Source organism: Drosophila nasuta, chromosome 2R, assembly GCF_023558535.2.
Source record: "Drosophila nasuta strain 15112-1781.00 chromosome 2R, ASM2355853v1, whole genome shotgun sequence".
In the NCBI taxonomy this organism is placed as follows: Eukaryota; Metazoa; Arthropoda; class Insecta; order Diptera; family Drosophilidae; genus Drosophila; species Drosophila nasuta.
Genome location: NC_083456.1, coordinates 2,354,408 through 2,381,756, shown reverse-complemented (window position 1 = coordinate 2,381,756; position 27,349 = coordinate 2,354,408). Strand labels below are relative to the sequence as shown.

Below are 27,349 nucleotides of genomic sequence, written 5' to 3'. Positions count from 1 at the left end.
AAGTACTAAACGTTTAGTTTATGGAACTATTTCTTTGTATTATGATTATTTATTCAGACGTAAAACCAAATAGTATGGCTTTAATATAAATGGCAAACTATATTTACTTAGATGATACTTAGAGGATCAAATACTTTACTATAAATTTTTCAAAATAATGCAAGCATAAGGAAATGAATTTGTACTTTTTATACCCTTGTAAGTCTATCCGTAGAAACACTCAAAGATATCAAAGATTTAAAGAGATAAAAGAAACTTTTTTTGACAAAATTTATGATTGTTGTAGATCATTTAAAACTAGATTCATATAATTATAACTGCAGCCTTTAAGATTACTTAAAATTTGGTTGCGATCAGATAAGTAAACATCATTGATGTTATGCAAGAAATCATTTTGTACAGTAAAATACAGCTGAAGTCTGGTCTTAGTTGCTTTAGTTGCCAATCTGGTACATCGTGTACTCCATGGTATATTTTTAATATAATGGTATACCAACATAAGAAATATAGCCTTAAGAATAATATCGTACTGTTTTGGTTTTATTTAAAATGGGTACAGGGTAGCACAAAGTCAAGTACACTCGACTATAATTTACTTACTTGTTTATTTAGAAATTGTATTTCAAGTGTGCATAATGAACTGCTGCAGTCTCTTCAAATGACTTTGACAAGTATCTAAAAAATAGTTCAACAAACGATAAATGTGGTGTGTACACATTTTGAAGATAACACAAATTAATTGCCATAAATTAAAATTGCTATAATTTTAGAGAATGATTTTTATTGCATAGGTTTGTGGGGTTTCAATGCAAAAAAATATTTAGGAAGTCGTTTTGCAAATTAATTATAATAAAATTAATTAATTAAATTAGCATAATAGGGGAATGTGTTATAAAGATACAAATAAATGTATTTGTAATAAAATGTTTATGGGTCGTCGATTTTCTCAATAATATCTTGGCTTATTTCCGGCAAGCAATCGTAATATCATTGATGATGATTGTTTTTCATTATAATAAAAGATTTACTGTTTGATTTAAAGATGATTTGTAAATTCTCCAACTGAAATTGGGTATTTGTAAGAATTTCTGCAATTTTTATACCCGCTAAAACTTGCCACCTCATTTATTTGTATGATTTGTTTTTCAAACTCTTGCCTTTTCAGCGTCAGCATGCAGCCTGCCTTGCGTATATTTACATTTTTACCATCCGAAAAATCAACGCAAATTCATTAAGTGGATTCAATCATTTGAAGGATAATCTAAACGTGTGTGATCTGTAACGCATAAGAAAAAAGAAAGTCGAGCGCATTGAAGCCTGGGCAAATGATCGAATTTGACGCAACGAGGCAAAGGGAACCAAATGACGAACCAGCTGCTAATGTCCAAGGGTGGAAATCATATGAACTTCTTGGGCATGCCATATGGCTCCTTATAGGCCGTCAATGGCATAGCCCAAGTGCAGGCATAGGCAACAAAAGGCAGCTATCGTTACCGTTAATCCTAACGGTACTGTGCCTGGCCAGCTGCCAGGCGAAGTGTCGTGATGAACCGGCACGAGATTGTGAAGCCATCTGCGATGCTCTGGGCAGAAACTGCTCAATTCGCGCCCTGGTTCTGCTGCCCAATGATGATGGATATGAGGCATCTTTGCAGCGTGTCCTACCTATATTAAAGGTGGCAGAACAGCAGATTCGCTTGTCAGCACTGATACCATCATACATTGACATTCAATGGTTGGCCCACGACACAAAGTGCGATGCCTCGCTGGGAGTAATTCGTGCCATGGACGGCATTATCAAGCAGTGTGCGCAGGTCATTTTTGGACCAGTTTGCGACTATTCCCTAGGTAAGTAGTGACACTTGTACCCAGTTAAAAGAATTGTGCACTCTATTTGTAATCTGCAGCTGCTGTTAGTCGCATTACCAAGTACTTCAATAGTCAGGGCACTCCACTTATAACGGTAGGTGGCTCTACCTATGATTTTGAGCAAAAGAAAACTGATTGTAAAGATGAGTTCTACATGCTGCTCCGCACGGGAATGTTGAGCTTTGAGTCCATCTCCGAACTAACCATCAATGTGATGAAACAGTAAGTTCGCATTCTTCTTTTCATCGCTCCATAATAATTGTAGACACTTTTTGTACCCAGACACAATTGGACGCATTCCATTTTTTACTACGAACGCGATGGTCAACGAAATGTTGCTGGTTTGCACACTTGCTTTCTTATGATGAAGTCTCTGGGAAAACAAATGCGCAATGAAAATATGACATTTGCCCAATATCCGCTGGAATCCAATATCTCAAATCGATCTGAAGAAATGCGTCGCGAGATTGGCAATAAACACTCAAGTAAGTTAATATTTTGAGTGTATTAAAACTATGTACATGTATTTGATTTTCAATGCAAATGTTATCTGTAAGCTTGTAACAGTCAACCTGCACTGTTAATAACATTTCTACAACAGTGGATTTAGCTGTGACAAGAACCATGTTGACTTTTGTTGTGCTTTCAAAGCATTGGTATATTACTAACACCTACTCTGTTGCTGATTTTACTTCCTCATTAAAGAGCATAGTGAATGAATTTCAATAAGAGTTTATAATTAATAACTGAAGTCTCACTAACAAATTAATTATAATTATTAAGAATATATTATCTTTATTAGGTTGTAGATCACTTCTCCAACCCATTACATAATGATTGGTTTGCACCTAATATACCCTTTTTTGCCATTTAATAACAACAAGATATGAATTGAACAAATATGTAATGTGTATTTGATGTATGTGTATGAAGCAAGCCCACCCTACGTTAGCCCATACAAAGGTGAGCATGCGACGTATTTTCGAAAACTGTACAAATCAGCTGTTCACAAATACTAATGCAACGAGCGAAATGCCGGCTGCACACACAAATGAACTCTCAGCGACGCACTTTCAACAGGAGTTTCGATATCGAAAAAGCAGTCTAGTTGCATTGGCTTGCTGTTGGAAAATAGAAGCCCGTGATAAACTGCTTGGTGCAGACCGCTGAGGCCGGACGACAACACTCTTGAATTCAATTTAATAATGTAAACGGAAATAATTCGTGAAAATATTTGATAGATTACATTTCTACAAAATTCTAGTGTTTGAAAAGAAAGTGTCATTACAAGAAAAATTGGATAAATAATCGCAAGTTTTAACAACAACAAGAGTCAGTTATTAAAGCACGTGTTAACAGTATTTTCAACGACTAGTCAACAGTAACTGAAACCAGAAAGAGGCAAACAATGAAAGAGTGATGTCTGTGTCCCTTCTATACGTATTTGTTATCCTCTCCTTGCTTTGTCATTTATATGCTCCTAGCTTTTGGGTAAATGCTAAAAATATTTTCCCTATTTTGACCGGCGTCTTTGGCATATTGTTTACCTACCAGTTGCTATTTAAGCCGCTTGAAACATTGTCATCCCTTTTTCTTTTGTTATGCATTGAACGTAAACTGTCATTTTACGCTTTTAAAGCTTCATTCGGCAAATAGTTGAAGATATTGTCACTGTCATTGTTAGGCTAGCCATATGCTAAGGATGCATACAATTTGACATACTAAAATACAAATTTCAACCACTATTGACTTATTCAAAATTATTGTGATTCAATGTAAATAGTTTTCAAGAAATTATATTCCACTCTATAGAATATATTTCACTCTCAATTTATTTCACTCTTAGCAGCAGTGGCCCTAATATAACTAAAATATAATATTAATTGCAAATAAAAAAATTGCCAACTAAAATCTAAATCATTTTTACAAATCATCTAAACAAATTTAAATTTTGATACAAATTAGTTTTAAAATTTAGGTTATATTCTGATTCTAGAGGCCGAAAGGGAAGATTTATTGAGATTAAAAAAATTTATCCTAAACCCATTTTTACATATGTATGTATGTATATGTAATATGTCGCTGAATAAATCTATAATTATTAAACAAATTATTGCAGATGCAGTATATTGTAGATTACAAATTTAAAGACATAAAGTTTAAAGTCAAGGCTGATATCAAAAACAAAACATTCAGATATTTATATTTCAGTATACCACACGTTTGATTTTCCAAGAAAAGATTAAAGTAAATTAGTAAACCCGATAAAATGAGCTTAAAGAGCAATTGTACATAAAAAAATGACACTGTTCTTTTCTTTTGCTTTTCAGTCTTTGAATATTGTCGACTCATTCTGTTGTAACTAACAGTTTTTTAATTTTGTTATATCTAGATATTAAAGTATTGTTTAAGTGTCTCTAAAATGCTTGAAGATATAAAGTTAATTATAAATATATAAAATATACCCAAAGTATGTACACTTTTAATTTAATTTATCTCTCACCATGTACTTTGGGGGGTCATCCTGTATAAGGATAGCTATGTGGGTAGATTCATAGAAACAAATGCTATGCTGCTGAAAACATGTGTTAAATGCAGTACTAATTGCCTCGAGACTTTTAAGCTAGGCTATGAAATTACTATGTTGTTCAAATGAGTAGTTGTAGCTTTTAGCATAAAGGAAACTTTATAATATTCCAGTAGGAAAAAGGAAATCTAATCAAGGATATTCAACATAAAAATACTTAAAGTGTTTAAAGTAAAATATGAAATGTATAATTGTCGACGTTTTTCTGAATCCCTTACGACATTTTGGAAAAATTGTAAATAATTTTACCAAAAAACTTTGGATAAAAAGTTTGATATACTAAATCAAAAAAACTAAAAGAATATAAACGAAAATGTATCCGTTGTTTATGTGGTCTACTCAATCTCTTTTAACAGTGAGAGACTTATTATAAAATTCATTGAAGAATCATTCTTTGATTTTGAACATTTAAAAGTTTTCAAAAAATATACATATTGGTAATTCCATGGCGAAATTTGTTCCGTGCGAGCCTTTTTACAGTGCACTGCAGTGAAAATAGCATAAACTGAAACAATTTTAAAAATCATTTTAATGATGAACTCTTAAAATTTTAAGAGTAAAATATTTAAGTTTTAAGACTTCTTTCAAGTGCAGCAAGAAAAATAAATGAACTTCAAACTTATTTTTATGCAGCCCAATTTCTGTCATAAAATTTAAGTTTTTAGTACACGTTGTTTGTGTCATAATAAAATAATGAAGCTTTATACATATATATTATTATTATTTACACAATTATTTTTATTTTTTTTTTATTTCGCTCATTAATAGAAGTCGCTATCCCATAAAAAAAGCATTATGGAACTAAAAAAAAACAGAATATAATAGTATTTACTTTCAGAAAATTGTACAAAATAAATAAATAAAAAGATACCCTGAGTTTGATAGTTTTGTAATTACATATAACACATTTTGTTACATAAAATAAGTAAGAGTGTGCTCGGCAGTGAGATACCCGCTACCCAAAAAAAAAAAAGCAAAACTTTGCGTTATTATTATTGTTAAATTCTACCAAATAATATTCCTCAACCCAAATAATATTCCTCAAGCCACTAAATTATACCGAAGCCCATATTTGGTATATTGACGAAGTATTACATTCAAAATATACCATTGAGGTCTAAATATACCAGATCATCAGCCAAAGCAGCTAAGGTCTGACTGCAGTAGACGTAATTTGCAATATAGAAGTATTTCCTAAATAACTTTTACAAATACATATACAAACTAGACTGTTAATGTTGATCGAATATAAATATGCACATATTGTTTATAAAGAAGGATATATTTTATTATAATCTATTATATGGATTTAAACTGTGTTTACATTTGATTGATGAATGTCATACGGCTAGCAGTGTAGAAAACGAAGGATACAATTGAATTTTGTATAGTTTAGTAAACAAGATGCTTAAAGTGCTTTTAAAGGAGTGAAACAAGTGATTACATAACAACGAAATGCACAATCATTTTAATTCCATATGCCAGCTGCAGCCGAGCTGTTGTTGTAGCCCAATGCGCTGCGGAATGGGAGATAAAATATCGAATTCATAGGATTACATAAGAAAGCATGCCATACATTTGTATCGACAAAATGTCATGTAAACATTGAAATGACAAAGACACTAATTTGTTATTCAAAAACAATGCAAATGGTGGCTTATACAAGTGGGGTCAAGAACTCTTTTTGTGTCAGTATCGACATAATTGCCATAAAACTGTCCATACATATGGGTTTCCAAAATTAGAATAAACGGAATATTGGGAAGTACAAACGTGTTATTCAAATTAAATTTATTCCCTAAATAAATTCATTGATAATTCATATTGATTCCTTATTCAACCAATCGCATTAAGTCACAATGAACTGCAACTAGGCATGCAATACAGGCAAACAAAGAGCAAATTATTTTCTGCCAGCGAAGTGCCAGGAAATGTAAATGCGATTACATATCAATCGGAAGCACAAGAAAAATCCGTTTAACAACTCTTTTATATGTATGTATATGTCGGCAGTAAAATGTAGTTGTTGTTCATGCTAAGCGTAAACACGTAAATACAAATCAAGGATTTTAGCCAGTAAAAGTCGTCTAAAAATAAATAAGAAAGAAAATTCCAACAGGAGGATACAGTGCATAGAAGCAGTAGAAATTTTTTTTTGGAATTAGTCTCAATACAATTCTTTGTCCATAACATAACATTTTGTACATTGTACATTGTAACCAGCTGGAAGACTTTAACAAAATATAACCAGTAAGAAAGCTACAGTCGAGTGTACTCGACTGTGAGATACCCGCTACCCATTTTGAATAAAAGCAAAATATTCCGATATTCTTTTCAAAATATACAGAAAATACTACAAAAAATACTGAAAATATACCAAACGGTATATTTGTTATATCGGTGTAGTACCACATTCAAAATATACCATAGGCGCCACAATATACCAGATTGTCGGCCAAAGCAACTAAGACCCCTAGTAAGTAGTCGTTTTTGCCCATACAAAAATATTTCTTTAATAACTTCCACAACTTTTATCTGATCGCAATCAAATTTTCAGAAATCATAAATACTATAATTAGTATTGTATACACCAAAATTCTCAGAGTAGCAAAAATTTGAAACAAACTTGACATGGCTAGATCGTCTCGGCTATTGATGCTGATCAAGAATAGAACATACATTATAGGGTCGGAGATGGCTCCCTCAACCTGATACATACATTTCCTGCCGCCACAAAGTTATAATACCCTTCTACCCTATAGGTAGCCTACATTATTTTGTTTTTTTTTTATCTTAACCATAAATATAATTTATGACTCCGCCATTTGTAATTGTCGTTTTGTTGTTGAAACCGACGAGTAAGTTATTTTTGTGTCCTACGCTTTTATGAATTGTTCATTATGATATTGGTGCTCATGGGTATTAAGAGTGGTGGAGAAACTTGCAATGTTTTTATACGTACGGTATATTTCTTTGCACTTAGCATTCGACAATATTAATACAAATCAATGCGATAATTAGTGAATAATTAATTTAACTCTGATGCATAATCAAATGTAATTTATTCACCACATGTCAATCCGGCTAATATATTTCAGCCGATTACATCTTTTATTTGACAAATGAATATTCAACCCACCTCGATCAAATGTTGGCGACAATATGTCGCCGTTATATTGTTGAAATGTGCACAAGCCATGGAGTAATTTAACAAGATTTCAATTTAAAATCGTTTTTGATCAATAATTTAAAAGCCAATAAAGACGAACTTTCGGATTAATTATTGTACATTCTGTTTTTATGTTATGATAGCCTAAAGGGAAGCTTATCACTATCACTAGAACAATCCATTGCTTTCGGAATATTTTTGTATTTTTGGTATATTAATTAGATATATGGTAAGAATACTGCAGTGTTTAGCTTTTGCTAAAAATGGGTAGTTTGTATCTCACAGTCATGCACGTTCGACAATATATATATATAGTCTATGATATGTTTTAGTATTTTTGTATATTCGTGGAATCTGGCTTTATTGAACATCGTAAGCGGGTATCTCGTAGTCGAGTACACTCGAAACTCCTAACTTGTTTCCATTATTTTTATTCTATTTACGGGCAACTACAAATTTTGTTTATGGTTATTATTGTAAACAATAAAATATTTAAAAGTGATGAGTCGATGACATTCACAATGACTGTAGCTTTCTTATTTGCTTATTGCGAAATTCTTTATTTATATGCAGTTACTTGTCCGGACTTGAATGATCAATGATCAATTACAATGGTAAAATCAAAGGGGCTCCAATTGTTAGACAATGTAGTTAATATAATTTGGTAATTTGCGAACATTTTTAAATTGCATACTTCAAATAAGTTATTTATGAATAATTTTTAAGCAAAATTAAAAACTGTAACGAAATTCCTTTCAATGCAATCCAAAGGCACACTTTATTTACTAATCAATTTATTAAAGTACATCGAAAATCATTTAAAAATGTGTACTTGAATATCGACAAACAAAATTTGTATCTTATTTGTACTGCACTGTAGGGAAAGGTTGGCAAACTTAAATCATGCAGCTATGTTCAAAACGATTTAAAACATAATTCAACTTTTTAGCTGCCATTAACAGTTTAGTTGTTGTAGTAACTAACAATGACAGAAAAATAATCACTGCTGTTACCTCAATTGCCTATTTGAACAGGGAAAATCATCTAACTGATCAAATGGGAACTATAATTCCCATATGTGAAAAATGAGAAAGTTTATATTCAGTTTTTAAAATGTTGTTAGTGCGGCTGAAAGCAATACACATTTTCCTTTTAATAACAAAAGATGCAAATTCTTTTATAATTGCTTTTGCTAGTTTTCGCTTCTTATTTTTCATTATTTCACTTTGCCGGACGAGGATACCAAGAGCCTCTTTATCACGTTCTACAGCTTCTGTTACTTCAGCGGACAAACTTAATTAACGTGGAGGACATATTCTTAGTACTTAGCCATTTTATTGCAAGTGCCCGTTCATTTTATTAGGCATTGAAATACGGTTATATATGTATATATAATACGGAGCTATCAGCGTTTCTCACTGCTCAGGGGTACTGTCACTTTTTACCTTTTGCTTATGCTTGCGGGGAATGTGTGAAATTTATATGCCACTTAAATGCATTTTTCAGTTCAACTGCCACGAAATGTGCTATTGTTCCATTGTCATTTCCTTTTCTGTCCTTATTTTTTTTTGTTCTGTGTGCTTCCTTGCTTGTTGCTGGTTGTTACTCTTGACTTCGCTTCCACTCACACACACACACACACTACCAAGAACACACACGCATAAAATACACAATGCCCCTGGAAGCGAGCAATAAAATACGTAAAAAGTTATTTATTACGTTGCGGCTGCTGTTGAAGGGAATTTGGCATCCAACTGTCGTTTTTAACAAAGACTGTATGGCAATATCTTTAAGTTCTTAGGGAAAAAGATTATTTGTCTACAGATTTCAAGTTTGAAGTGTTGCGCTTCATTCTGTTGCACTCATACATTTAAATGTTTGTTCGCCTGGAAGGAACTTTCAATCCATAATTAAAAATGCATGCCGTTTTAATTGAAGTCAGTCGGAAAACAAAAAACCACTGTGCTCCACAACTAATTGCAATCCCTTTGCTACCCTGACAGATTTGTTCACAACATTGTTAAACGTGGCGACAGTTTTGCTGACTATTTCTCACAGAATGTCACGCCATTTTCGTTTGACACTTTGCATTGTTGAAACTTTTGAAACATTCCATTGTGTATGATTTTCCGGACTTGTTAAAGGTGGGTCGAGGAATCACCGATAATTGACAAACTTTAATTCAATGATAAATTGAAATTCTTCATTGTGGAAGAGAAGTTTATCTTGTTAATGCTTTAGTCGTTTTAGGAATTTACAATGCTTTTGCAAAGCTCCCAGCAATTTAGTCGACATCCTAAATGACACCAAATGAAGATTACATTATTTAAGATTCGCATTTAACTTATTGTCTTTGCCAGTTAAAAGCTATGGCGAAGAGTGAATTTCTAGTATATAACAATATACATACATATGTATTTTGCTTACATTTTTGTTATATTCCTATAAAGTGAATTTAAGAGACAAAACAGAGGAAGAAAAAGAATGAAAAGATTTTCATTTTCCAATTGATATCTCGCATTACAATAAAAAAGTTGAAGGTGGATGGAAATTAGCTTAGGGCATACCTAATGGGGCCAAAATGCAAAAAGTTTTTCAATGCACACAAATTTACTGAGTGGAAAACTGTGTTCGCTACTGATTAGCTGGGTTTTCGAAACTTAGAATAACGTGTCTTAATGTGATTAATTTGAATAAATTGTTTTGAGCTGTGGCCTCAATATGAACTATTTATAAAAAAAACTCCAAACTATTTATTGAAACCTTGACGTAGTTTTGAGCAGCTCATAAAGAAGGAAAAGGAAAAGTATCATCTCGAAAGTTTCTAGACGTAGTTTTGAGCAGCTCATAAAGAAGGAAAAGGAAAAGTATCATCTCGAAAGTTTCTAGAAGGAATTAAACAAATTAATTTTAAATAATTAATTATTTTCCATCATATTTAATATGAAAACTATCAATATATGTTCCAACGTATATAAATCAAGCCCATCCACCATTAAAATATTCATTTAGCACATTACTGTGAAGCAAGGGGATATTTAGAATTTAAAAATTTAATTCATTAGAGAAAACAAAAGTTAAATCAGGCAAAAAGCTGGCATTTAAATCCACTCACAGTATTTTAATAACAATAGACTGCAGTCTTTCAACGGCAACAGCAACATTACAATTTCTGTACGGATTTATAACAGCATTGTCTAACCACACAATAATAAAATGCGCGTCCCCCATAGCCTAGATAAAATCAGCCATTGAAATTATGATAGTGTGTTATAAATTTAATATACTATCCAAAATTCTTAATTCGAATGTGTTTTAGTTCAATCTAGTCAGATTACTAAATTTATAAATATTCTTGATCAGCGTCAACAGCCGAGACGATATAGTCATGTCCGTATGTTTATCTGTCTTTTTCAACAGCATTTGTTATGTTAGCACCCAGATCAAGTTTGTTTCAAATTCTAGCAATGCCAAAATCCGCTCCCGCAAATCGACAAAAATCGAATATCAAGTAATTTTGATATTTTAAGTTGCAATATTTGAAAACAATTGGGTATGAGCTCTATATTTAATAGTTCTAGGTGCTCATACAGACAGATAAGCAGACATATTTGCATACAATCATACATTATAAGTATAATATTTATGATTAATTGAGAATTATCCATATGGGTAATTCTCTGACGGATGTCGCGTGTGACCATCTTTTCAGTGAACAAGAAAAACATAACCTGAAACAATTTTAAAAATAAGAAAAGGTTATTTTTAGAGCTCTAGATAAGTACTTTAATTAGATGGTTTTGGAATGAATTTATATACATATTTCATAGCTCTAAAAATAGTGCATATTAGTTTGTGTTGAACAGATGCAATGCATTATTCGTAATTTTATGAATTTATGTACGAAAACACTTATGTTAGTAGTCCATGATGTTTATTGCTTTAAATGCGCAATATAACATACTCGCAGATAGTAATTGATGAATTAGAAATCACTTGCTTTTATTGAAATAACATTACTACATTGAGAAAGATAATTTCGTTTTCTACAGCTAACTTTTTACGATATTTGTAAAATTTATGTTGATTTTAATAATTTTGTTTGCTCGATAGTGCACAATCTGAACAAGTAGAAAGTTAATCGAGTGCAAAAATTCTAAAATATACCAAAGGCTTATTTGGTATATAGATGCAGTTCTACTATTGTATGCATAGTAGTGAAGATGATTAACATTATATTAACTTAACATTCTTAAAGTCGCACAACAAGCAATAAAATGTTATGGTGAATATATGTACACTATTGCCAACAGATCCCTAATATGCTCGGCCGTTAAATGAGTTAACAAAAGAATCGCGAAGTATATTTAAATCAGAACTATGTGCCATGTGCAATTTAAGTACATAAAGTGCCTTATGCAAAAGAGCACACTATAAATCTGCTAATAGCATGCCATCCAGGTGGCAAACCAAATGTTGGTCAAAGATTCAACCAAACTGCCAGTGCATCATTAACAGCATCTGATAATAATTCTGCCTCCACTTGTGAACAACTCTGAGTCCCCACCACTCAGCACTCAGAGCTCACTGCAATTTTGAGAGTGTCAGAGGTCATATATACACTTTGATAAGTTCAGCAATATAACTTTATTAGCTTAGTTCGACACGAATTACCCAATTCGAAACATACATGTTTTTACATAAGAATACGCAATCCGCAAATTCGGAAGAAATATAATTGTAGTTATATTTCAATTTTTCTAGTTTTTGGAAAAAGAATAAAATCTCCACACATTTCGAAACTTTTGTACTGAGTATTTTATATTACGGACTTAAAATTTTGTTGGTTGCAAGTCAGTCAAGTAATAAAAAGAATATTTGTCTCATAATGCATACGTGTGACTTGAGAATGAAATCTTAACTACCAATAAAGATAGTGTACTATGTGGCGCAGCTTGAATTCCTGTTGGTGAGTAGTAATGCTCACTTTGAGGATTGGTTTGCAACTGACACAAATGCCCCAACCTTCACGCACACGCATCACCAGCAAATTGAGTGGTTTACCACACCGCGACCACGTTACGAGCTCGGACTAAGTCAAATGTAGTACTCATCTCTAGGCTGGCAAGTTTCTCTTTCCATATGACAGGCAACATCTGTTCTGGCGAAGTTGCTTATTGTTTTTATTCTAAAAATTTTCTGTGCACATTTAATTAAACATTATTATTAATAAAGCACACCGAAAATTAGCAAAATAAAAATGGACCTTAGCTTTCATTATTGCTTCTAGTTCAGAAGAACTGAAAAGGATAGTGGTAGGTGAAATTAGATTAGACCGATTGCGCATCCTGAAGCAGCTGACATGTACCTGGGTAGGTCCTTAGCCATGAAGAACCATTGTGATAAGTAACATATATTCTCATTGCAGCAGAGTTCCTTCAAGACAAAACAGCGAACAATAGCCAAAAGGGGACAAACTTTTTTTCAACTTTTATTTGTTATCAATTAAGCTTTTAACTATTTTCATGGCACATTTCAATGAACACTTAATGAACAAAGTTCAAAGAATGGCACAAATATCTACAATTGGAATTCATGTCTACATACAGCTGCTGCCTTTGACAAGAGTTTAATCACTGCACCTAACAATAACACAAGAACAAAAGAGGAAAATCAAAGTATGTTACTTGAGTTCATTTGTGGTATCACAACTGACAATTGACAGAATAAGAACTGTACTTCCTTGGGGAAGCAAGTTGTTAAGAATCTTATTATATTTTCTAGTTTCAAATTTAATGTCTTTAATAATATGCGAGAATTATACTTGAAATACCTTAGCCGACAATACGAAAAATATAAGTCCACTTATTCTTTCGAAAATTTCTCCTATTATAGTGTATTGGTTTAATTGTGTATTAAGTAGCAGACTAGTTAATTGTTGATAGTTAAAGTAAATGAAATTTTATCCCATTTTTTTCGATTGTTGGCCATAGTATTCACCGTTTTGTTTTATGCTTCGTTCAGATAACCTAGTTGAGGAACGGAATTGAGATTGAGAGTTGGATGCGAGGCATGAGAAGTACTTTACATTTTTAACACGCAGCTCATTCCATTTCTTTGCGAAGGCATTTGACTCATTTGCGCTTTATTGACAATTTATATTGACTGCATTGCACTTGAGTTAAGCTAGAGTAAAGAAGAGGACAGCTGCAAAATGGGAGACCATAATGCTGACGGTAAATGCTTAAAGGAATTGTAGTTTTCAAAAGAATAAATCCAAAGTACAATTTGCAATAAGAACTAACAACGAATAAGGAAAGTGCTGTTGAATAATATCCACACTTAAACTGGGCGGAAAGTTTCTAACTCCAAATAACTTTAACTATTTAATGTGTCGCGAATATATGGTGATATTGGTGTATTCGCAATACTTGACCTATAAATAACGAGCTCCATCCCAGCTGACAGCTCACATCTGGCATGAAACCACCAAAGCACCAAGCCATGCAGATAGATTTGATTGAAAGATGTTTATTGGTTATTTGACTGGGCTATCTGTTATCCATATCCACGAAAGGAGGCATGGCATGGCATGTGCACCCAAATGATTTGGCTTCGTGTCAGGAAATTGGAAAAGGGCATCACTGAATTAAAGTGAGCAGTTAGTAAAAAGTGAGAAAACATTAATTTATAGCCGAAATTGTTTGCATCCCATGTGCACTTCAAGAATTCAAACAAGCAATCGCTTGTTTCCACAAGTGTGAAATTGAAATACATATAAACATTTCCAAGTCTGCCAACGAAATGCAAATATGTAGATAGCTAGCAACTACCGAAACACATTCAACGGATGCTCGTGAATTAGTCGACGGATGAGGCAGACAATTTTGATGGGCAACAAGTGCGGCTTAACGTACATAGATAGCGAAAGCACGTTCCAGATGATACCCATCCCCAATGTACTTACTTAAAACCAGGACCCAAATCCCTTGGACTGCCTCGTTCGCTCTCCGTCTCTTTCTTATGATTTATTAGGTTCAAGACTGTCGTGCTCTAGTGCAGGACAAAAAAGAAATACTCCAAGCTAAAATATGAATGCACGTCGAAAGTGCAAGGCAAAGAATTAAATCACCACCATGCAAACACTCGCACCAAGCAAATCCACACTCTGTCACAACGTTTTATGCATTCCATACAGTGCGTATGTGTAATATCTATGTCAGTATGTTTTGAGCAATCTAAGCAAATGAACACCAGCTACCGTTGTCAGAATGTTCAACGAGAACGAGAGAGACAGAGAGAGAGAGAGAGAGAGAAACTCAAATTGCAAGTCCATAATATGCAGATGGTTGCCGATTCATCAGCAACAAAACACAATTTTGGAAAGCAGATGATGCTACAAGACTGATTTCAAAGCTTTGTTGTCTTGAAGTAATTGGTATATTGTAATTTCGCAAGTTTACAAATTTCGCGATTTATCTTATAAATATAATAGTAATACTAAAATATGTACATATAAATTGTAATATATTATATAATTTATAAATCTTCCTTTCTAAGATTTAGGTATTCTGTAAAACTTGGCTATCGATAGTCAAAGAATCAATTTAGGCAGGAGTTTAACGTATTAGAAATTCTTACTATATTCAGATTCATATTTCTGCCAATCGCCATCACTGATAATTTGTCTATGTGAATGTGCACTTGTGCATGGGTGCATCTGTTTCCTTGTAGTTGCTTTACATTTTCTTACGTTTTCGACTACGTTTATCTCTATGCCATTCTCTCTATTTACCACGGATCATGTCACCGCTCTTGCTCTCTTTCAGTCGTTTACGTTTACGTTTTCGTTCGCGTTTTCGCTTACGTTCACGTTGTTGTTGACGTCCAGCTTCGTTGGCAATGGCGACGACAACGCGTCGGTGCGTCTGACCGGCTATGGGACGATTCGTGCGTTTAGTTCGATTTTTGACTCGAGTCTCGACGCAACGGAAAACAAAATACGGGGTTTTTAGCTAATTGAAATAAATACTTTTAAAATGCGACGGCTTCAGAATGTCCAAGTACAGTGAATGTAACTAAACAACTTAGTTATGATCGTAAAACATTAAGCATGTGAATCGACGCAACGGCGTTCAATGCGTAAACTTAAAGTGAAGCAAATACATTTTAGTAGAAATCAAACAAATACCAAACAAACACAAAGTGCAAAAGAAACTTCGTAAGGCCTCATTTATAAATAGCCATTGACTTTTGCCAACAACAAATCGAATTTAAAAAACAAAAATAACAAAAAATAAAATTAAAATTAAATTGAAGTGGCCAAGTACGAATGAACTCTTATCTGGTTGAACGTACTTGACATTAATATAAATATATGTACGTTTTTATCTTCACAGAAGTAAATATGAACATTTGAGAGATTTTGTATATCGTTCGATGTGTAATTCTGCAAAATCAAAGTGTTTGCCAAAATAATAAACATGGAATAAACATGGGCTTATGCTCCGTGCTCTGCAATGCAATTAACACTTGGTATCTATTGTCGATGACAAACTCAAATTAATGATGTTATTGTGAACTTGATTTTGATTTATTTGTGGTGCCACTTATCTATTTTGACAAATTGAACATTATTTTGTTTACAAAATAATGCAGTTCCAATGTACGCCTAATCTACTCGAATTCTGCTCTGTGTGAAGCTTTTAATTGGTTAAGTTATATATCTGTGCATAGGTAATAATTAGTTTGTGATATTATAAATGCATTGCAAGTTTCTTCCATTACCCAGAGGTATCTTAAAATATTTGTGGCTATTGGACAATTTTACTTTATTACACAGACAGGTTTTTAGTAGAATTCTTAATTATAAACCAAATCGAACTAAAAAACATATTCGTGTCAGATACGTTTAATTGGCTTATAACAAATGAAAAATAATTAATTATTTGCTTATGCTCTGAACCGAACAGAATTTACCTGGGATACTCAACAGCCGCCTTTATGTCTATATGGCAAACTGAGATGGAATGAACTTGAAATGAATTTAATTTTTGATCTCTTAGCACAATAATTCTGATTTGGTGACTCGAGATTTCAATATATTTTTTATAATTTATTGTTTTTCTTGCTTATTAACTTGTTTGAAACATATAAGCTGATAATAGCAAGTAAATAACTTAACAAAGTTGTAAACCTTAATTAAATTCGTACGGCTTTTTATATAATCATAAATAAAGTGTCATTCCATACTTACTGGAGTTAATATTATATTAGTCAGCATTCTGTTAAAATCTCACTGCTCAGAACAACTGCAACCGATGACTATCTAAAAGATATAGAAACGACAATAAACAATAACAGATCTAGTGACAATTTTATTCAATTTCTTGACCCCTATTTTAATTGGAAGTATTATCTACTTGGATACATTTTTGTAAACATAATTTAAATAAAGTAAATATTAGACTTTAAATTGCTTTTATTGTGATACTCGTTTTGATTGCCTATCGCGATAGTGCAATGTAAGATGCATTTTATGAAGCACTTAAGTGCGAATTTTTTATTTAGCTGATGAGTTCAAGTGCTAATTATAGCTTTAAGTGACGCATTAATAAATACTTATTATGTGGTCATTCAACTTCGCATCTGGTAATTCAAATATTTATTTGTTTTTGAGTACGACGATATCAAATTTATAGACAAAAACATGCTTATACATTCGGTACGAAATAATTACCAATAGTAAACATATAGTTTTTTTTAATGGCAAACCAACACTTAAGCTTTACAGTTTTTTGTGTGCAATTTACAAAATTCCATTGAATTTGCGTTATTGCTGCCTCGATTACCTAACTGCGCGAATTGTGCTTCTCGACAATATTTTCAACTACTTAAAAATGCTAAAAATAACCCGATATTCAAACATGTGTGCAACTCATATTTCGTTGGAGAGGCAGGCCACCAACAACGGCAGCAATTTGCTTAAGCAGCAATCCCAAGCAAAACAATAATATAAGATTCAAATGATGGCAATATTAATGTAGATGGAGTGACTAGGTCATGAAAGACTGACAAATGCTCTGTAGACTTTGTGCACTATATTAAAACAATAGTAATAAATACATTTTTAAATTTGAGTTTCAATAGTTCATAAAAATATTGGGTTAACAAATTGGTATTTCATTTGGCATAATAATATAATATAATCGTATTTGTTTAACCCACGTCCACGAGAGTTAGGAAAATTATTAGTATTAATTAATCCAGCAATTAACAATGTGTGAACTTCATAAGTTAAGTGGACAGAGAAACAAATAACCCAAAAATTATAAATAATTTCATTTATACATGTACGTTTACGCATATCTGAATGTTGATAGATACCGAGGTGGCAATTGAATATGAAACGCATACAACTCAAACACAAACCGATCGCGAAGCCAAAAAAAGAAACGAGAAGTAATAATAATAATAATCTTGGTGCGAACAATAATTATAACACAGCTCAACTGTCAATAACTATCTGCAACTCTAACGGCACATAAACAAGCCAAGACTAATGAATTTTGGCCTTTCAATGTTAAATGTTGACTGGTTGATTGTCTGTTGACTGTTGGCTGCTGACTTTTGGCTGTTGGCTGTTAGCTGTTGGCTGAGTTGTCCGCCCGCTGTGAATCTGACAGGCGATCGATCTGTTAATCCACGGCACGTGTAAACTCTTAAGATCTGCCTCGCTCGTAAATTGTATATGAAGGAAAGCCATCAGAGCTTACACGCCGAGTCTGAGACTGTAACAAATTGAACAATAACAAAAGATCGGCATACAAAAAACATAAAAATTGGCAACAACACTTTCAAACAAAGCATTAACTGTACATGTCATTCTCCTCTGTCTAATGCATGGCATGAGCCCATTTCATATTTGGGAATGGCTCAATTGACTTGACCCATATTTCGTGTTTGTGTTTAAAAATAGACGCGATTGGGTTCAAATCTTTTTACCGAAGAAATAAGTACAATAATCCTCACTTTTCTAACTTTTTCGATCCTTTTAATGGATATCAAATTTAAATTGTTGCCACGTCTCCCAAGGAGAGCAAAATCACAATATTATTATCCAATTATTGAAGTATATAAGTTTCGGGTTCACCTCAAATAAGCGCGAGCAATAACCCCAATCATGGTAAATACATAATGGACAGGCAATTGTGAATAAAATAGCGTTTTTTAGTGAACACCGAATATACCTTTACACTGCCGAGGGGCATCATCATTAAAAATCTCTAAGCCAAGCTTTTGTATTAACTCTTTCCGTCTATTGTTGGCAGTCTGAATGCCTTAGGTCTTTTTATAGTGTGGTTATTTTTAGCAACAGTTTTTTTGAGGTTTAGCTATAAATTATAATCCATCATCCAACCCATTGTATAAAAAGAGATAGTTTATTTTGCGTATTATAATAACATACCTATACAAGAATATCTTTGAATGTTTTTAAACACCTCGCAACATTACTATGTCTGAAACGTATCACAAAGAGTTTCATAAATATAATTATATTGAACTCGACAGAGAACCGGTCTAACATAACCTAAAAACCTACACATTTTTATTATTCTTTTTTGTCTCTTGTGGTCCATCAAGTTCTGCAAATTCATTCTCTGGGACTGGAAATTTTGCGCATTTATTTACTTTGGTAATTGCCGTTAAATTTGTAACGAATTTTGTTAAGCTTCAGTAAAATTCCGCAGAAATTATTGCCTTTATAATACCTCTTAACTAAACTATCAATCATTAGTTTATAAATATATTTCTAGGGTAAAGGTCGATACAATTGCAATTGAGCAAGTGGAATTGAATAATTAAAATTATATAAAATTAATTCAATGAATTATAAAAAACCCAAGAAGTCAAAATTCCGTTCATTTCTTCTGGCTTAACAGAATTTATATTAATTGTAAGCTTTCAATTTATTAACTCAATTGTTAAAGCCTTTAAAAATATGTCTGGAAGCCCATAATACATATATTTGAAATTAACAGTCGACTCCGAATTGACATTGGATTCGTGCTAAAAATAACCGAATTTACGTATTTATTGAAGACATGTGTTCCCTTGTTTACTCATATTTTGTATTTATTAAAAGCATTCTTAAATTGATATGATGTTATACTTTTGAAAATACGAGTACATATTACAATGCAGTATAAAGTAAAACGCTTTAGAGAATATCAAATTATTTTCATTTTCTCTTGTAAATATTAGAAATTTACCTGTGAAATGGCAACTGATAAATCAATGTTCTTTTATAAACCCTTTTCTCCAATATTACCTAATTGCATTAGAGAGTTCAAGCTGATTCAACCATATATTAAAATATATATTAAACCAAATTAAAATGTGCAAATCCCAATATTGGAAAAATAATATGAAAAGCAACATGATAAAAATTGTTCTTTTAAGTTTTTTTGAAAATAAACAATATAATTAAACATAATTAAAGTGCTGAGTGCCCAAAGAGTACAATCAACAAAAAGAAATTTAAATTGAATTTACACAGGTTTTAATTAAGCATTGTGTGCTTAATGTGCCTTATTGTTTTGCAAGAGACGTCGCAAATATTAAACACGTTAAACGAAAATGAAGCAGATGCAATTTAACCAAATACACGAGAGTTGACAAAAGTTCATTAATAACGAGATCGACATGAACAAAAATAAATTTGTGCAACGTTTATAAAACCAATAAGTGTGAAAATAACCCAAAACAAGAGATTAATAAAAAATATTTTAAAAATATTTCATAATTCAAAATCTAAAAGCAAAACATAACAAAACCAAACAAATACTTATCAAAGGCAACTCATCCATCCGAGCTGTCGCAGAATGTCCATCAACATTGTGCGGCAGCCATCAAAACGACACGTACATCATCTCCCAAAGCTACTGCTGTTGGTGCTGCTCATTTTGGTGCCAAGCCAACGAGCTGGCCCAACGCCTGCTTTTTCCTGGTTCTACGATGTCGGTAGTGATGGAGGCCTTGCCAGCATCAGTGATATATCTGGAGTGCATAGCTTCAAAGTGCCAAACACACGGAATGCTCAGAAATCAGCCCAAACCCAGCTGGTTCAAAACTTTCCCAGCCCGATCAACCATAATAGCCTTCGACATGGCTCTCATCAAGTGCGTCGTCAATTGGTGTTCGTGGCGTTGCTGCCATCGGTGGAGTCGGATAACAAGAATGACTGCATCATGCCCAAAGTGTTGCCAGTGCTGGAGCTTGGAATTGCGCATGTGCAACGCCTTGGCTTCGTTGGAGGCGTTCAAATCGATATTTCACTAATTTCCCGTGACACATTTTGCTCCTCTACGTATGGACCCCTTGGGTTCTTTGAGATCTTTACCCAGTGGCCAGAAATGAATGCTATCTTTGGCCTACCTTGCGAGTATGTTTTGGCGCCGATATCCCGGTATGCTGATGTCTGGCAGATTCCTTTGCTTACAACTGGCGGTAACGCTGGCGAGTTCAGCAAAAAAGCTGACAGCTATTCAACCCTGACACGCCTCAAAGGCGCCCAGGTCAACAATCTTGGAAATATGGTTCGCGCCATTCTCAACACTTATAATTGGACTCGCACCGCATTAATCTATCAGAACGAAAACGCCAAGATCAAGGGCAATTCGGTCTGCTTCCTGTGTCTGGCAGCGATACACGACACCATTGAGAAGGAATCGGTTTATCAACTCGGCTTCGATACCGCACATTGGACCAAGACGTATATAACTCGGCTGCTACGTAATGTTGCCATGCGAACAAGAAGTAAGTGCATTGCTTCAAGAGAGAGTGAGAAACCTTACATACATATTTACAATGTGTTCTAAAGACCTGCTATTGTCTTTATAAAGGTCGACTCAGCCTCTTTTTGGCATTTGTTCAATCATACTGTAGTACTAAAAATATCATTCGCCTTCATTGATCATTGGCCAATGCTAGGAAGCTTTCGAAACAACCTTAAATAGTAGTTCATTTATTTTCTATTTAGCGTCTCGAACTTAGACTCCTTGAACTTATTATACCCCTGTCCGTACATATTCAAACGATTCTTCATTTGCATTTGTTGCATTTTATTAGATGTTATATTTTGTTTTAAGTGTGATAATAAAATACTTGACTGAAAACGAAAGTTTGTTTAAAAATACTTAATAATTAAATGTAAATTAGTATTCATCAATTTACAAAAGTTTTAACAAGGAGGAAAGTTTTTTATCTCATCGCAACAAAATTTAGGAATCATAAACACTAATAAACTTGAATATCCGAGGGCGGAAATCAAAAACTGTAACTTTATCACTTTTAGTCCATGAGTAAATACAGACAGATAAACAGACTTGACTATATCATCTCAGCTGTTTACGCTGATCTCGAATATTTATTGGGTCTGAGATGCCAAAAGAAAGCGAGTACAAAAGTACGTAAATATTAAATGATTCTGTTTATTTTATACAATATATAGGTAATATACAATTTATCTCATTTTGAACACAAGTTGACACGTTTGATTAAATACCAAGTCGATATCAAGTATTTGTCCAAATTTAAGATTTATTTTCAAATCAAATTGTTTTGGCAGCAGTGATTGCCCAGTGAAATGAATTATTTTGATTAAGAACCGGAATACTAACAATTTAACCTTCGTTTTGAACTTTTAATTAAGACATGAATTGGGAATTTAGTATAATCGAAATGGTTAAAAAGATTTTCATTTATTTATGTACTCTCGGATTAATTTTAACAAAACGGCTAATATGCATAATTCAGTCTTGTAACTAATGGCATTTTGACTTATATATTGCTCAAAAGACATTGAACTTTATTATGAATACTTGTACTAATTGGCAGCATAATTGCGTTTTATTTATGAATTTCAATTAACTCACGCAATTATCACTACACATTGAGACTCCTTGTCTTAACGTTTACAGATATGATGTTTTTCGGTTTTTGGATTACCTCTGAGATAACAACAACAACAATAACAAACTTAGTTTGCACTCATTTGTGTAATAATTATTCTCATTTCAACTCGTGCAAATTTAATTTTTAGATGCTTATGTAATTAAACTAAGAAAACGTTTTGATCTGTTCTTGACATTGACAGCCTCCGACTGCACCTATTCAGAGGCCCACAATAGAAGGTTCTCTGTAGACATAAAAAAACATGAATAATTATTTATGGAAGTGACTTATGTATTCATCAATATGATTTCTTGAGCATGACATTTCCCATAATACGCACTAAACAAGCTACAGAGTGTCCTCGACTGTAAGATACCCGCTATCCATTTTCATTAAAAAAAACATTGCGGCATTATTTTTAAAATATACAAATCTAATATATCGATAAAATACGATTATATACCGAAGGCTTTTATTTCTTAAACAACTTCAAAAATGTTTATCTGATCGCAAATTTTCAGAAATCTTAAGGACTGAAGTTATTATTGTAAGAAACTGACTCTAGCTTTAAAATTACGCTTATTCGACTCGATTCTGTTGGTCGGAAGGGTGTGCATAATATAATGGACGAACAGACAAGCATGGCATCATCAAAAATATACATATATGTATATATTTTATGGGATGAAAATGCCTTATTGTGCCTGTTATATACATTTCCTGCCCGGCGGAAAGTTACATTACCGACCTACCCTGATGGTAGGTTTAAAAAGTTGTTTTTCAAACAAAACTGACTATTTTATAAAAATTGTATTTATTATAATATTTGCTATTTATTATTTGTTAATATTTTTTGTAATGATAATTGGCTGACATTCGTTTTTCGATATGTCAAGCTTGTCACTGCATAAATGTATAAATGGGTATAAATGTATATTATTTTACATTTTCTTAATTGAATTGAAACGTTCAACTGACTATTGAATTGAATTGAAACGTTCAACTGACTATTCCAAATTGGCTGGCTCTTAAATAATAAAAGGTAGTCTCATGACAATATGACGACATAAATAGACTCGAACTGCATTGGACTCGTAAATTGTCTAAAACAACTAATACAGACTTGTGATTCATGAACTGCTACGAGCCACTTTCAATATATAATATTATAAAAATTACTAAATTAAATTTTTGATTGGATAATTTTTATATATTAGTCGAAACATTTGATGTGTGAATTATTTATTAAGCTGTCAAGAATATTCAAAGTAATTGTTTGTAGACTATATTTTTAAGAGTCGACAAGAAATTGGCGAATTTTTTTTCTAAACTCCTACTCTTGTTTATATCGAGTAGGTAAATCACACCCAATAAAAAAAATGCATAGAAATGGGAAGCACCCGATAAGTTAATCCGTGGGTGATCTTGAAAGGGCCCAAAGAACACACATGAAGTTCTTGAAAAGACGATGTGATGTATTTTCTATAAACTGCTTCATAATCTGAAGCGTCTTTGAGTAAGACGATTCACACAAAGCATTTATAAATTATCTGCTGACGTCAAGAAAACTGACACCTCTACAGTAGACAAGCGGTTGTCGTTTCGTTAACAAAGTGTTCACTTTTTAAATGAATTAATACATTTTTAATGACAAGAGCTTAGGAACCTGACGCTCGTTGCTTAATGGCTGCTTCTATTTTTAATTGTAAACAAAAATTTGAAGCCAACCTAAACAATTCTCAAGCACAACAAAATAGTTCCAAAAATCGAGTGTGTAAAGGTTGTTAAATGAAATTTTGCAATTCGTTTTACTAATTTTTTTGACAATTTATTATTATTTATTTTGCAGTTGTCATTATGTGCGCCGATCCACAGTCTATACGTCAAATTATGCTGACAGCCGAGGAGTTGAATATGATCGATAGCGGTGAATATGTTTTCATCAATATTGAATTATTTTCGCGGTGAGTATAAGTACAAGTACAAAAGAGATATGTATATACATTACTTCAAAATCACAACACTAACAATAACAGGAACAATAATAGCATTAGCAACAACAACAATTATAACAACAATCACAGAAACTGATCATTTATAGCAATCGGTTCAGTTTGTGGCCTTTCACTTTGCCCAACACGCGCACTTTGAATATTCTTTACAAAGTGCGCATAATACATATTAGCCAAGGTTATTAAAATTATGAAATTTACCAACAAAAATAGCTTTAAGCAACTTCAAGTCAACGACGCAGTCGCAGACGCAGTTACCAATTAATATCTATTTATAAATTGAGGAAATTCCGATTTTTGACACATGTCTGACTTGACCATTATTAACTCTAATGGCAAACAATAAAAAATAAATGCTCTTCGAAACTCTTATGTCCCCTTAGACACATTTGGCTGCTGTTTTATATAGAAAAATATGCTGTCCCCAAATTGGCTGAGTCATTGCCACCCACACTTTTAGCTAAGCATTTATATATTCTTTGTATTTGCCAATTGTACCGCTCATTACAAATTCAATAATTTAAGAGATGCAAGTTTACCTAGTCTATTGACTGAATAGTTATTCTTTTTAATTTTCTGGCTTCTTCTTAGATATAGGATTTTAAGTTTCATCACACTTCTATAGCGAGATAATAAAATCAAATATTTCGATAAGTATAGGAATAATAAAATAAATTATTAAAACGGATTACTGATTCTTCGCTCTTCCTGAGTTTAAACAAAACACAAAAATATTATTAGCGTTTAGTTTAAAAATACAGATAATCTGAGTGTTTCTTGATTACCATAAAGGAAACTTACAATGATCAATGTGGGGTGAACGGTTTACGAATACTCACAAATAATTCATATTTGCTCGGAAGGCAATACCGGGGCAGATGGTTGCGATTTTTTCTCATGACAAGGCGGCATGTGAGGAGGGGCGAGCAGTCGAATAATTATTTGCATGTGCACTACTCGTAAATTCTCTCTAATCGCATAACCTTCATGAACTTGTAATCAAATGTAAAATAATGCCAAAGAAAAAAAATACGTACGATACGTACATGTATGCGTATGTATGTATTTTTAAATTTATTATAATTGAAAAACTTTATTAAAAATTATATTATAGAGTAAGGAAACTTTTAGCGTCATTAAGTATTATAAAATACGAGTATTTTATCCAAAATTGTACTCACCCATACAGTAATGGCTAATATATTTGCCATCAATAAGCGTGTTGCGGGATATGTCAATTGCTGTCTTAGCAGGAAGTAGCTGACATTGAGTTAGTAACACAAACAAACTTTGACTGATAAGAAATGCATGCTTGCACTTAGATTACAAACGATTCAATGCACATATAACCAACAGAAACAAGTAAGAAAGCTACAGTCGAATGTGCTCGACTGTAAGATACCCGATACCCATTTTGAATAAAAGCTAAATATTTCGTTATTTAATTTAAAAAATGCCAAATGAACATACAGAAATAAATACTGAAAATATACCAAAGGCTAGTTTAGGTGTATTGATACAGTACTACATATAAAGTATACAATAGGGTGCAAAATATACCAGATTAGCAGCCAAAGCAACTGAGAACCCTAGTAAGTAGGCGATTTTCATACATATGATTTTCTTTAATATCTTCGACATTTTTTATTTGGGAATTATAAACACAATAGATATTATTGTATGTACCAAAATTCTAATTCGACTCTTGCTATAAAATTACACTTCTTATTTTTGTCAATTTGCGATGGCGGATGGGGGCGTGGTAAATTTTTAAAACTTGATCTGCATGCAAACATAACAAATGTTGTCAAAAAAATTATATCTCTATCTCTTTTAATCTCTGAGATCTAGGTATAGGTATAGCTATATCGTCTCGGCTGTTGACTGTCATTAAGATTTAATATATATACTTTATAGAATCGGAGATGCCTCCTTCTGCCTTGCATACATTTCCTGCTGGCACAAAGTTATAATGCCCTTCTACCCTATAGTTACCGGGTTTAAAAAGAAGCCATGTTTTTTTTTTGTATATAATTGTACATATATACAAGTTTATAAATAATGGAAGGTTATTACATAGACATAAGTAAGGCGTGTGCAGTCGAGAGAGTAAGAGAGAGAAAAGAATCTCAGATAGTAAGAGATAAACCTAAAATCGAGTTTTCATTTTGCAATTAACATTTTCTATTTATAAATAATTTATGACGCATATAGCAGCACTGCAGCACTAGGCGCGTTGATAAGGCGAGAGAGTACAAACTGCAAATTCCTGTTGGGTCGCAATGCAATGCAAAGCCAGATGGCAGATTGATAAGATTCTTGTACACTGTAGGGTGTAGGGTGCATTCTTAGCATACGAACTCACTCATTAATGTCTTTGTAAACCGTTTTGTGATTGCAGTGTGCCATATATGACCTCGCTGCCCTGGTATGATAAGAATGATACCGATTTTAACAATGAACGCGCCAAGAAAGCGTACACAGCAATGTTAACGGTCACGCCGAAGCAGCCAAATGACGATGCTTACACAAAGGTGTCCAATGAGGTGAGTGCAATCGCCGCAAGGAAGCCCCATACAAAATTTGCATGGTAATCGAATTGAAGAACCAAGAAAAACCGAACTGTTTCACAATTGTTTTTGCTCCCAGCTAGGTTGGTTGAGGGCTTTTTCTTATTTCTTTGCCCATTGCGATGCAAGAAAGCGTATAATGGATTTGTGGATGTGTATCCGGCATCGAGAGATATCTCTGACCCTA

The 27,349-nt window shown here is 33.0% G+C and overlaps 1 protein-coding gene across 6 annotated transcripts in view; it reads left to right on the top strand.

The window, feature by feature from the left end:
* The window catches only part of LOC132784610 (atrial natriuretic peptide receptor 1), a 39,774-nt gene that overhangs the window by 5,227 nt on the left and 7,198 nt on the right, over positions 1-27,349 (top strand). Inside the window, exons 2-6 of one of the 6 annotated variants that reach the window (XM_060790326.1) lie at positions 1,166-1,848; positions 1,908-2,091; positions 2,152-2,354; positions 24,430-24,544; positions 26,994-27,138. In XM_060790326.1, the coding sequence (XP_060646309.1) occupies positions 1,326-1,848; positions 1,908-2,091; positions 2,152-2,354; positions 24,430-24,544; positions 26,994-27,138 (1,170 nt within the window). In that variant the 5' untranslated portion in view covers positions 1,166-1,325. Of the gene's footprint in view, positions 1-1,165; positions 1,849-1,907; positions 2,092-2,151; positions 2,355-15,599; positions 15,847-20,102; positions 21,444-24,429; positions 24,545-26,328; positions 26,355-26,993; positions 27,139-27,349 lie in introns of those variants that run through there. The other 5 variants (XM_060790323.1, XM_060790325.1, XM_060790324.1 and 2 more) reach the window with 5 other exon arrangements.